The 13,651-nt window shown below is 59.2% G+C and overlaps 1 protein-coding gene across 2 annotated transcripts in view; it reads left to right on the top strand.

Annotated features, from left to right (window-relative positions):
* Positions 1 to 13,651, top strand: part of PTPRB (protein tyrosine phosphatase receptor type B) — a 112,953-nt gene that overhangs the window by 65,224 nt on the left and 34,078 nt on the right. For both annotated transcript variants that reach the window (XM_076054283.1, XM_076054284.1), the window contains 8 exons: positions 1,752 to 2,024; positions 2,998 to 3,264; positions 4,201 to 4,500; positions 6,935 to 7,020; positions 8,607 to 8,790; positions 10,497 to 10,766; positions 12,584 to 12,853; positions 13,337 to 13,630. In XM_076054283.1, coding sequence (XP_075910398.1) covers positions 1,752 to 2,024; positions 2,998 to 3,264; positions 4,201 to 4,500; positions 6,935 to 7,020; positions 8,607 to 8,790; positions 10,497 to 10,766; positions 12,584 to 12,853; positions 13,337 to 13,630 — 1,944 coding nt within the window. The remainder of the gene's footprint in view (positions 1 to 1,751; positions 2,025 to 2,997; positions 3,265 to 4,200; positions 4,501 to 6,934; positions 7,021 to 8,606; positions 8,791 to 10,496; positions 10,767 to 12,583; positions 12,854 to 13,336; positions 13,631 to 13,651) is intronic.

The raw sequence follows: 13,651 nt of genomic DNA, 5'->3' as shown, positions 1-13,651 counted from the left end.
TCCTCCTCCACCACCACCTTCACACACCACCACCTCCACCACCACCACCACCTTCACACACCCCCTCCTCCTCCTCCACCACCACCACCACCTTCACACACACACCACTACCTCTACCACCACCACCACCACCACCACCTTCACACGCCCCCTCCTCCTCCTCCTCCTCCTCCACCACCACCTTCACACACCACCACCTCCACCACCACCACCACCTTCACACACCCCCTCCTCCTCCTCCACCACCACCTTCACACACCCGCACCTCCTCCTCCTCCACCACCACCTTCACACACCACCACCTCCACCACCACCACCTTCACACACCCCCTCCTCCTCCTCCTCCACCACCACCTTCACACACCCGCACCTCCTCCTCCTCCACCTCCACCACCACCACCTTCACACCCCCCCCCTCCTCCTCCTCCTCCACCACCTTCACACACACACCACCACCTCCACCACCACCACCTTCACACACACACACACCACCACCTTCACACACACACCACCACCACCACCTTCACACACACCACCACCTCCACCACCACCACCTTCACACACACCACACCACCACCTCCACCACCACCACCACCTTCACACCCCCCACCTCCACCACCACCACCACCACCACCTTCACACCTCCCCCCCCTCCACCACCACCTTCACCCCCCCCCCCCCCTTCAGCTAGCGCTCATGCTGGCACCGGCTGCTGCTGCTGCTTCATCCGTTGACTGAGTTTACAGGGCGGTTCCCCGGGTTGCGGAAGGCCCCCGACTCACGGGGAGACCGTGCCTTCGGGGGAAGTGCTCCCCTACAAACCATCGCTTGAGCGAGCCACTTGTGCCGATGAATGCCGCGCAGTCGGGCGAGCGGCCTTGCGCCTCACTCGAGCTTCGGTAAAGTCAAGTAGATAGGTTGAACGAAATTAACAAAAAAACAACTACGACGTTTCGATCACCACACAAGCGGTCTTTTTTTGTCCTCTTGTGGTTCCTCCTCCCGGCCCCTCTTGAGTCGTCCTTTCTCTCTCTCTCTCACTCTCTCCATGAGTCATCCTCTCTCTCTCTCGCTCCCTGAGTCGTCCTCTCTGTCTGAGTCATCCTCTCTGTCTGCGTCGGCCTCTCTCTCTCTGAGTCGTCCTCTCTCTCTCTGAGTCGTCCTCTCTCTCTCTCTGAGTCATTCTCTCTCTCTGAGTCATCCCCCCTCTCTCTCTGAGTCGTCCTCTCTCTCTCTGAGTCGTCCCCTCTCTCTCCGAGTCATCCTCTCTCTCTCTCTGAGTCGTCCTCTCTCTCTCTCTCTCTGAGTCGTCCTCTCTCTCTCTCTGAGTCGTCCCCTCTTTCTCCGAGTCATCCTCTCTCTCTCTCTGAGTCGTCCCACCTCTCTCTCCGAGTCATCCCCTCTCTCTCTCTGAGTCGTCCTCTCTCTCTGAGTCGTCCTCTCTCTCTGAGTCGTCCCCTCTCTCTCCGAGTCATCCTCTCTCTCTCTCTCTGAGTCGTCCCCTCTCTCTCCGAGTCGTTCCTCTCTCCGAGTCATCCTCTCTCTCTCTCTGAGTCATCCTCTATCTCTCTGAGTCGTCCTCTTTCTCCCTCTCTCTGCGTCACGAGGTAGCGTGCACCGTGCGGCGACGGCGGTGGAGCGGCGTCACGACCCATCGCCGTTATCATCGCAAACACCGCCAGATGCCGTCCTGACTTTTTTTGTTTAACCAAACCACCGCCCGCGGTGTCCACCACCACCACCACCACCAGTGCCGGCGGAGGTGCGCAACCTGGCGGTGCGCAACCAGAACGAGGCCGGCGCCGGCGCCGGCCTGGTGGCGTCGTGGGTGCGTCCCGCCGGGGACTACGACGACTTCTTGGTGGCGCTGCGGCACGAGGGCGAGGCGGTGCGCAGCGAGACGGTGGCCCGCGACGGCACCGGGTGCACCTTCCGGCGGCTGACGCCGGGCCGCCGCTACGCGCTCACCGTGGTCACCCGCAGCGGCCCCTACGACTCGCCCGCCGTGGCCTACGGCAAGACGCGTGAGTCCAGGGGAGGGGGGGGGGGGGGAGGCGTGGGTTCTCACAACGACGGGGCAGCTAAAACGCAGCGAGTCGCCGGTCATCTCAGTCGGTCGACCCCGTGGCGCCTGCTGGGGGTCCGCCACGTGACCTCCTGCCAGCGGGCGTTCGACGCTTCGCGTGGCCTCGACGTGCGCCTAGCCTGGCACAAGCGCCGTGGTGACGTCACGGCCGTTTAGTGGCGAGTGGCGGTTGTTGTTGTTGTTGTTGTCTCGAGTTCGATTGACCGCTCAAAGCCGACACCGGTGACGATTATCTGAACCGGTCCTGGGCCTCGCCTAGGTCGACTCAGCCTCAAATGGAGTACCTGGTGCGGTGTGTGAACATCGCCGCTGGGGATACAAAGGCTGCCGGGACGTGCTGCTGGCCACCCACCCCCTCGTGTGCCGTGCCGGCCTTCATAGGTGCTGCTCGCTCACAGCACTTGCCCCAACAGTCTGTTAAGGCTACACGGGGGATCTTTCACTTTGTCAAACACGCTGCTTTAATTGTTGTCGACATTAAGGCGATGATGACAACGATGATGACGACGATGATGTCGTCTGCTGAAGATGATGCTCATGTTTCTGATGCTGACGATGCTGATGTTCCTGCCGCTAAGCACTTCTGCTGCTCCTGCTGCTGCTTGTGCTGCTGATGGTAATGCTACAAGCGATGCTAAAGGTGCTCGTGATGCTGATCGTGATGCTGCTGATTGTGTTGCTGCTGGCGATGCTGCTGATCGTGATGCTGCTGATCGTGCTGCTGATCGTGCTGCTGCCGGTGCGCATGTTAAACTTTTTTCGCACCATCGTACGTAGCCAACCGTGCTTATCGGAGGTGCGGGGGAAGGACACCAAACTGGTGCTTCTGATGCCGGTGCTGCTGCCGGTTTTGCTCCTGGTGACTTATCACGACGCTGCCTCCGTCCCCCCCCCCTCCCCCCGTCCGGCAGAGCCGGCTGCGGTGTCGCGCCTGCGCGTCGAGGAGCGCTCCACCGACCGCCTGCTGCTGCGCTGGGACCCTCCGGTGGGCGACGCCGATCGGGTGGAGGTGCGGCTGGTGGCGTCGGTGTCGCCCGGCGGCGTCGACCCGGCGAGCCTGCCCAGCTCGTCGGACGGCTACGTGGCGCGCGAGCTGGCGCCGGGGCGCGTCTACAACGCGAGCGTCACCACGTGGAGCGGCCAGGAGCGGCGCACCGCGAGCATCGCGGCGCAGACGGGTACGGCGCGACGGTGACGCTCGCGGCCGACGGCGACGGCCGGGGTCGGTGGCGGTGGGGTGGGGGTGGGGGTTGACGCGCCCCGGTTGCGTTCCCGACTCGGGTTCCCCAATGTGTGGAGCTTTGTGCGTGTGCGGGCGCACGCTGCGCCACGAACCCGGTTCGATTCCCGCTCACGGCCAACAACGGTGACGGTTATCTGAACCGGTCCCTTGGCCTCCCCTAGGTCGACCCGGCCTCCAATGAGTACCTGCTGCGAAGTGTAAACATCGCCACCGGGGAGACAGTCTGTTCAGGCCTATACGGGAGATCTTTGTTTTTGTGAGTTTGTGTGGAGTTTTGCACGTTCTCCTCCTGGTCTGCTTGGGTTTCCTCCTCCCTTGACTAGCCCTTCCCCTCCTCCCCTCGCTACCCCCCACCCCCCCCATACAATGTGACTAGTATCAGCCAAAACATCCCAAAGCTGAGAAATGTCCTGCAAATCACCCACTTCCTCGCGTTCCCCCCATTTCTCCACCTCCCTCGGTCCCTCGCGTCGCCCGCATCTCCGCGTCGCCCACGTCTCGACGTCGCCCACGTCTCGACGTCGCCCACGTCTCCACGTCGCCCGCATCTCCACGTCGCCCACATCTACACGTCGCCCACCTCACCACATTTCCCACGTCTCCACGTCGCCCGCATCTCCACGTCGCCCACGTCTCCACGTCGCCCGCATCTCCACATTTCCCACATCTCCACGTCACCCACATCTACACGTCGCCCACGTCTCCACGTCGCCCGCATCTCCACGTCACCCACATCTACACGTCGCCCACGTCTCCACGTCGCCCACCTCTCCACGTCGCCCACATCTCCATGTCGCCCACATCTCCACGTCGCCCACGTCTCCACATTTCCCACATCTACACGTCGCCCACGTCTCCGCGCCGCGCTCAGCTCCGGGCTCCGTGCGGGCGCTGGCGGCCGTCGGGCTGGACTCGCGCTCGCTCTCCGTCACGTGGTCCCCGGCGCCGGGCGACGTCACCTCCTACTTGGTGTCGCTGTGGCCTCCGCTCGGTGGCAGCGGTGGCGGGGGTGGGGTCGGAGCCGCCGGGACCAAGCGCAACCTCACGCTGCCGCCCAGCGCCACCAATGCCACCGTGGGGCGGCTGGCGCCGGGCCACGAGTACCGCGTCGCCGTCGCCGCCGTGAGCGGCGCGCTCAGCGGGGAGCCCGAGGTCATCACCGGCAGAACCGGTGAGCCGCCGGTCCCCCTGCACCGTCTTCTGTCTGTGTGTATGTACGTTGAACTTCTTTTGCACCGTGCGTAGCCAACCCTGGCCAATCGGAGGTGCGGGGGAAGGACAACAAACTAAACACAGCAGCAGCAGAAGGAGGTGGAGGAGGATGAGGAGGAGGAAGAGGGAGGGGAGGAGGTGGAGGAGGGAGAGCAGGAGAGAAGGAGAGAGGAGGAGGTTGAGGAGGAGGAGGCGGAGGGAGAGGAGAAGATCGAAGAGGAGGGAGAGAAGGAGAGAGAAGGAGGTGGAGGAAGATTTCCTGGATCTATAGGTTCTACAGGATTATCTAGGGCTTCTAGGACAGCCGAGGATATTCAAAGTCAACTATATCTCCTCTAGGACTTCATAAGATCTCCAGGATTCTCTAAGGCTTCTATGGCTGCCAGGACATCCAAAACTTAAACTAAACTTAATTTTGATTTCACCAGGTAAGGCCCACTGGTCTCTGTGGCTCTTTTATCAGAAGTGACCTGGCCACAAATGATAGCTCGACTAAGGGGCTTATCTTCATCACGTGGAAAAGTAGAGCAGCCAATTACTCTTCACACTCGACGTCAATGTTGATGACGGACATGTACCTGCCACGATGATGTGTATGACCAAAAAAAAGAACTGAACACGATTTTAATTTTACCAGGTAAGGCACATTGAACTACTAGCTTCTTTTTCAGACGCGACCTGGCCACGAGAGATAGCCTCAATGGAGTGGCCTTTTTCATCGCGTGGAAATTCGTAGCAGCCAAATACTCTAAACGTGTGACATCAATTCTAAATGTGGTGGGAAAAACCGGAAGACATGGAGGAAAATTCACGCGACCACGGGGAGAGAGACACACCGCAAACTCCAAATATACAGGCCTCATCCCTGGATCTTATGGATATCTCGGTCCTACAGGATTATCTGGGGATCATCTGGATCTCTGGGGTCTACAGGATTATCTGGGGATCATTTGGATCTCTGGGTTCTACATGATTATCTGGCGATCATCTGTATCTCTAGGTTCTACAGGATTATCTCGGGCTTCTGGGAAAGCCAAGCGTATTTAGGGTCAACTGCGTCTCCTGCAGGACTTCTAAGATCTGTAAGATTCTCCAAGGCCTCTATGGTAGCCAGGACATTCAGGATCTGCAGGATCTCTTTGATCTCCACTATATCCTAAAATCTGTAGGTTCCGTAGATCTACAGAACATGTACGTTATCTTGATTTGAAGCTTTCATGACTGCAGGAATCCATACTCTTTGTGTTTCTTTCCGGTAAAGTCATGTAGGTTGAAAAATAAAATATATCACGACGTTTCGATCGCAACACAAGCGGTCGTCCTCAGGCGGAAAAAAATATAATCCAGCAGTGGAACTGCTGAATTTTTATACCTGCGTGACTTTACCGAAAGAACCAAAGAGTATATACGTTCTGTATATCTATATAACCTATAGGATATCCAGCATCTCCAAGACTCCCCATTGCACCGAGGGCATCTGTCGGAACTGCTCAGGACGTCTCTCTCTCTGCCTCTCTTCCGCGTCTAGCTTCTCCCTTCCACCCCCTTAATGGAGGCCACTGGGTCGACAGACTTCCAGCTTCAGTAGCAGAAGCTGCTGCGCATCACGGTTGGCCAACGTCATCACACGCCCGTCCGTTGCTGATGTTTCTCTGGGCGTTCCCTGTCCCCGTGTCTCCCCGTGTCTCTGTGTGTCTCTGTGGTCCCCCGTGTCTCTGTGATCCCCCGTGTCTCCCCGTGTCTCCCCGTGTCTCCCTGTGTCTCTCCGTATCTCTGTGGTCCCCCGTGTCTCTGTGGTTCCCTGTGTCTCCCCGTGTCTCTGTGTGTCTCTGTGATCCCCTTGTCCACGTGTCTCTGTGGTCCCCTGTGTCTCTGTGGTCCCCCGTGTCTCCCCGTGTCTCCGTGATCCCCTTGTCCACGTGTCTCTGTGATCCCCTTGTCCACGTGTCTCTGTGGTCCCCCGTGTCTCCCCGTGTCTCCCCGTGTCTCTGTGTCTCCCCGTGTCTCTGTGTCTCCCTGTGTCTCTGTGGTCCCCCGTGTCTCTGTGGTCCCCCATGTCTCTGTGATCCCCCGTGTCTCCCCGTGTCTCCCCGTGTCTCCCCGTGTCTCTGTGGTCCCCCGTGTCTCCCCGTGTCTCCCCGTGTCTCTGTGTCTCCCCGTGTCTCCCTGTGTCTCTGTGGTCCCCCGTGTCTCTGTGGTCCCCGTGTCTCTGTGATCCCCCGTGTCTCCCCGTGTCTCTGTGATCCCCCGTGTCTCCCCGTGTCTCTGTGGTCCCCCGTGTCTCCCCGTGTCTCTGTGATCCCCCGTGTCTCCCCGTGTCTTCCCATGTCTCCCCGTGTCTCTGTGGTCCCCGTGTCTCCCTGCGCATCCCACCCGGTGTCTCCGCGTCTCAGTGCCAGGCACGGTGAGCAACCTGGTGGTGGACAACCGCTACTCGACCGACCTTCTCATGGCTCGCTGGCGCCCGTCGCCCGGCAAGGTGGCGCCCAGACCCTCCTCCTCCCCCCTCCTCGTCATCCTCCACCTTGTCCTAGTCCTCTTCACACCCACCACGGCCTCAAGTTGTCTCACAATTGTGCCGTCACGTCGTCGTGTCAGTCCGAGTCGTCATCATCGGCCGCAGTCAGATGCGCCACTGAGGGCTCAGTCGATCGCTCACCGACTCGCTCGTCTACTCACCCACCCACTCGCTCACTCATCCACTTTACCACTCACTCGCTCACTCATCCACTTTACCACTCACTCACTCACTCACCCACTCGCTCACTCATCCACTTTACCACTCACTCACTCACCCGCTCGCTCACTCATCCACTTTACCACTCACTCACTCACCCACCCACCCACCCACTCGCTCACTCATCCACTTTACCACTCACTCACTCACTCACCCGCTCGCTCACTCATCCACTTTACCACTCACTCACTCACTCACCCACTCGCTCACTCATCTACTTCACCACTCACTCACTCACTCACCCACTCGCTCACTCATCCACTTTACCACTCACTCACCCGCTTGCTCGCTCATTCACTCATTCATCCACTCACTCACTCACTCATTTACTCACTTACTCACTCACTCACCCGCTCGCTCATTCATTCATCCACTCACTCACTCATTCACTCACTTACTCATTCACTCACTCACCCGCTCGCTCGCTCATTCACTCATTCATCCACTCACTCACTCATTCACTCACTTACTCACTCACTCACCCGCTCGCTTGCTCATTCACTCATTCATCCACTCACTCACTCACTCAATCACCCGCTCGCTCGCTCATTCACTCATTCATCCACTCACTCATTTACTCACTCACTCGCTCGCTTGCTCATTCACTCATTCATCCACTCACTCATTTACTCACTTACTCACTCACTCACCCACTCGCTCATTCACTCATTCATCCACTCACTCATTCACTCACTTACTCACTCACTCACTCACCCGCTCGCTCGCTTGTTCACTCATTCATCCACTCACTCACTCATTCACTCACTTACTCACTCACTCACCCGCTCGCTCATTCACTCATTCATCCACTCACTCACTCATTCACCCAGTCACTCATCCGCTCGCTCGCTCATTCACTCATTCATCCACTCACTCATAAACCGACTCACCCACCCACTCGCTCACTCATCCAATTACCCACTCATACATTCACTCACTCGCTTGCTCGCTCATTCACTCACTCACCCACCCACCACCCACTCATCAACTGACTCACCAACCAACTCACTCAGCCAGACACAACGTGCCACTCATGTTCAAGTGTGGAATTGGAACCGGGGACGCTGAGATCCTAGGCTGTTTCACTCACGGTCACTTTTAGTGAATCTCACGTCACAAAGCGTTACTTATTTTATCGACCGCGGAGAGATGGTGGGCTGAGTCAACTCCAAAATAGGCTCGCTGATGACGACGACGATGACGACGACGACGACAACGATCATGATAATGATGACAATGATGACGACGATGATGACGACGACGACGACGACAATGATAATGACGACGACGTCGATGACGAGGATGTCGATGGCGACGACTGGGCGCAGGTGGACGCCTACCTGCTGCGCCTCACCGACGGCAATGGCTCGCTGGTGGCGAACGCGACGGCCGAGCCGGGCGACGCCGAGTTCTCCTTCCCGGGCCTCGTGCCGGGCTCGCCGTACCGCGTCGCTGTCACCGCCACCAGCGGCGGAGTGAGCAGCACCGCCGTCTCAGCTGAAGGCAGGACCGGTAGGAGGGCCTCTCGATCCTCCTCGCTCGCTCCCCCATCCCCTATAGACTCGCCCCCATACTATCCCCTGTAGACTCGCCCCCATACTATCCCCTGTAGACTCGCCCCCATACTATCCCCTATAGACTCGCCCCCATACTATCCCCTGTAGACTCGCCCCCATACTATCCCCTATAGACTCACCCCCATACTATCCCCTATAGACTCACCCCCCCACACTATCACCTATAGACTCAACCCCCACACTATTCCCTATAGACTAGCCCCCACGCTATCCCCTATAGACTCACCCCCACACTATCCCCTATAGACTCGCCCCCATACTATCCCCTATAGACTCACCCCCCCATACTATCACCTATAGACTCAACCCCCACACTATTCCCTATGGACTAGCCCCCACACTATCCCCTATAGACTCACCCCCACACTATCCCCTATAGACTTGCCCTCACACTATCTCCTATAGACTAGCCCTCACACTATCCCCTATAGACTAGCCCTCACACTATCCCCTATAGACTAGCCCTCACACTATCCCCTATAGACTCACCCCCACACTATCCCCGATAGACGAGCCTCCACACTATCTCCTATAGACTCGCCCCCACACTATCCCCTATAGACTAGCCCCCATACTATCCCCTATAGACTCGCCCCCACATTAACTCCTACAGACTCGCCCCCACACTATCCCCTATAGACTCGCCCCCACACTATCCCCTATAGACTCACCCCCACACTGTCCACCTATAGACTTGCCCCCATAATACCCCCTATAGACTCACCCACCACACTATCCCCTATAGACTCACCCCCACACTATCCCCTATAGACTCGCCCCCACACTATCTCCTATAGACTCACCCCCATACTATCCCCTATATACTCACCCCCACACTATCCCCTATAGACTCGCCCCCACACTATCCCCTATAGACTAGCCCCCACACTATCCCCTATATACTCACCCCCACACTATCCCCTATATACTCACCCCCACACTATCCCCTATAGACTCACCCCCACACTATCCCCTATATACTCACCCCCACACTATCCCCTATAGACTCACCCCCACACTATCCCCTATAGACTCACCCCCACACTATCCCCTATAAACTCACCCCCACACTATCTCCTATAGACTCACCCCCACAACTATCCCCTATAGACTTACCCCCACACTATCCCCTATAGATTCACCCCCCACACTATTTCCTAAAGACTCGCCCCCATATTATCCCCTATACACTCAACTCCCACACTATCCCCTATAGACTCGCCCCCACACTATCCCCTATAGACTCACCCCCACACTTTCCCCTATAGACTGATCCCCACACTATCACCTATAGACTCACCCCACACTATCCCCTATAGACTAGCCCCCACACTATCCCCTATAGACTCACCCCCACACTATCCCCTATAGACTCGCCCCCACACTAAATCAACTATAGACTCACCCCCACACTAAATCCCCTATAGTCTAGCCCCCACACTAAATCAACTATAGACTCACCCCCACACTAAATCCCCTATAGACTCACCCCCACACTAAATCCCCTATAGACTCACCCCCACACACCGTAGCCCAGCCCCGACACTACCCCCCTTAGGCTATCCCCTGAACCCTCACCCTAACCCTATAAACCAACCCCCCTCAACCCCCCCCCACCCCCCCGCCGCCCCCTAACCGCAGTGCCGGCGAGCGTGCCGTCGGTGTTCGCGGACAACGACGGCCGCCCGGCACAGCTGTCGGTGCGGTGGCACCCATGTCCCGGCGCCGCCGAGCACTACATGGTGCAGCTGCTGAGTCCCAACGACAGCCTCATCAGCAGCCAGCTGGTGCCGGCGGCGCGGGCCCGGCACGCCTACGGCGACCTCACGCCGGGGCGACTCTACCGCGTGCGTGTCTTCACCGTCAGCGGCGGCCTCTTCAGCTCGGCCGCCACGGCACAGGCGCGAACGCGTGAGTCGACGCGGTGTGGGGGCGGGGGCCCCAAAGTGGGTGAACAGAGCCCGGTGTTCTCGGTTAACGGGTCTCTGTGTGAGTCTACGGGTCTCTGTGTGAGTCTATGGGTCTCTGTGTGAGTCTATGGGTCTCTGTGTGAGTCTATGGGTCTCTGTGTGAGTCTATTTGTCTCTGTGTGAGTCTACGGGTCTCTGTGTGAGTCTATGGGTCTCTGTGTGAGTCTATGGGTCTCTGTGCGAGTCTGTCGGTCACTGTGTGAATCTATGGGTCTCTCTGTGAGTGTATGGGTCTCTGTGCGAGTCTACGGGTCTCTGTGTAAGCCTACGGGTATCTGTGTGAGTCTGTGGGTCACTGTATGAGTCTATGGGTTTCTGTGTGAGTCTACGGGTCTCTGTGTGAGTCTATGGGGTCTCTGCACGAGTCTACGGGGTCTCTGTGCGAGTCTACGGGGTCTCTGTGCGAGTCTACGGGGTCTCTGTGCGAGTCTATGGGTCTCTGTGCGAGTCTACGGGGTCTCTGCACGAGTCTACGGGTCTCTGTGCGAGTCTACGGGGCCTCTGTGCGAGTCTATGGGTCTCTATGTGAGTCTACGGGGTCTCTGTGCGAGTCTATGTGTCTCCGTGTGAGTCTACGGGTCTCTGTGCGAGTCTACAGGGTCTCTGTGCGAGTCTACGGGGTCTCTGTGCGAGTCTACGGGTCTCTGTGCGAGTCTATGGGTCTCTGTGCGAGTCTATGGGTCTCTGTGCGAGTCTACGGGTCTCTGTGTGAGTCTATGGGTCTCTGTGTGAGTCTATGGGTCTCTGTATGAGTCTATGGGTCTCTGTGCGAGTCTACGGGGTATCTGTATGAGTCTACGGGTCTCTGTGCGAGTCTACGGGGTCTCTGTATGAGTCTACGGGGTCTCTGTATGAGTCTATGAGTCTCTGTGCGAGTCTACGGGGTCTCTGTATGAGTCTACGGGTCTCTGTGCGAGTCTACGGGTCTCTGTATGAGTCTATTGGTCTCTGTATGAGTCTGTGGGTCTCTGTGTGAGCATATGGGTCTCTGTGCGAGTCTACGGGTCTCTGTGTGAGTCTACGGGGTCTCTGTGTGAGTCTACGGGTCTCTGTGTGAGTCTACGGGTCTCTGTGTGAGTCTACGGGGTCTCTGTGTGAGTCTATGGGGTCTCTGTGTGAGTCTACGGGGTCTCTGTGTGAGTCTACGGGTCTCTGTGCGAGTCTACGGAGTCTCTGTGTGAGTCTACGGAGTCTCTGTGTGAGTCTATGGGGTCTCTGTGTGAGTCTACGGGGTCTCTGTGTGAGTCTACGGGTCTCTGTGCGAGTCTACGGGGTCTCTGTGTGAGTCTACGGGGTCTCTGTGTGAGTCTACGGGGTCTCTGTATGAGTCTACGGGGTCTCTGTGTGAGTCTACGGGGTCTCTGTGCGAGTCTACGGGGTCTCTGTGTGAGTCTACGGGGTCTCTGTGCGAGTCTACGGGGTCTCTGTGCGAGTCTACGGGTCTCTGCGCGAGTCTACGGGGTCTCTGTGCGAGTCTACGGGGTCTCTGTGCGAGTCTACGGGGTCTCTGTGTGAGTCTACGAGGTCTCTGTGTGAGTCTACGAGGTCTCTGTGCGAGTCTACGGGGTCTCTGTGTGAGTCTACGGGGTCTCTGTGTGAGTCTACGGGGTCTCTGTGCGAGTCTACGGGGTCTCTGTGTGAGTCTACGGGGTCTCTGTGTGAGTCTACGGGGTCTCTGTGCGAGTCTACGGGGTCTCTGCGCGTCGCCAACCGCGCTGACCGGACGCTGACGCGTGCCCCCCCCCCCCCCACCGCCAGTGCCGGCGACGGTGACCGGGCTGCGCTCGACCGACGCCAACAGCACGGACTCGCTGCGCTTCGCGTGGACGGCCGCGTCGGGCGACCACGACTTTTACGAGATCCGGCTGCACAGCGCCGACGACAAGGCGCTGCTCGAGAGCAAGCTGGGCGCCCCCGCCGTGGGGGGCTGGGACTTCGGGGGGCTGGCTCCGGGGCGGCTCTACACGCTCAGCGTCACCACGTACAGCGCCGAGCTGATGAGCGAGACGAGCGTGCAGGCGCGCACACGTGGGTTCCTGCGGCTCGCCGTGCGTGCTCGGGGCAGCAGGGAGTCCTGCTGCTCCGGACGGTTTTTTTTGTTGTTTTCGTATTGAACGAACAAAGATATTGAACGGGGTTCATGGGGAAGGGGTTAACCCTGCTACCATGCTCGGGTCATGCACTCACATCCCCCCCTCCCCCCCCCCCCCCCCCCCCGTTATCTCCCCCCCTCCCCCTGTGTCGTCATCTCTCCCTCCCTCCCCCATCGTCACCCCCCCATCCCCCACCGTCCCCCCTCCTCCCATGTCATCTCCCCCCACCCCCCCCTGTGTTGTCTCCCCCCACCCCCTCCCCCCCCCGTGTCGTCTCCCCCCACCCCACCCCCTCCCCCCCCCCCCCGTGTCGTCTGCCCCAACCCCACCCCCTCCCCCCGTGTCGTCTCCCCCCACCCCACCCCCTCCCCACCCCCTCCCCCACCCCCCCCCCCCCCGTGTCGTCTCCCCGTCTCAGTGCCCCGGGCCCCGTTGCGCCTCTCCTTCCGCAACGTGAGCACCACGGCGGCCGAGCTCGTCGTCGACTACCCGTGGGTCGCCGGCGTCGCCGACCTCTCCGTGGTCGTGCGGCCGAGCCACCCCGGCCTGCGCGTGCGGCCGCGGCCGCCGGGCGCCGGCGGCGCGCCGCTCGACGCTCGCCGCTGGCTGGCGGGGCTGGTGCCGGGCCGCGGCTACGCGGTGGCCGTGCGGGCGCTGAGCGGCGGGGTGCTGCCCACGATCAGCGAGGCCTGCCACGGGTTCGTGCGAACCGGTGAGGCCGGCCGTGCCGACG

The sequence above is a fragment of the Petromyzon marinus genome, chromosome 65 (assembly GCF_048934315.1).
Source record: "Petromyzon marinus isolate PM22_M1 ecotype Great Lakes invasive population chromosome 65, UKy_Petmar_22M1.pri1.0, whole genome shotgun sequence".
Classification (NCBI taxonomy): Eukaryota; Metazoa; Chordata; class Hyperoartia; order Petromyzontiformes; family Petromyzontidae; genus Petromyzon; species Petromyzon marinus.
The sequence above is the reverse complement of the archived record's forward strand: the minus strand, read 5'-3'. Positions and strand labels throughout refer to the sequence as shown.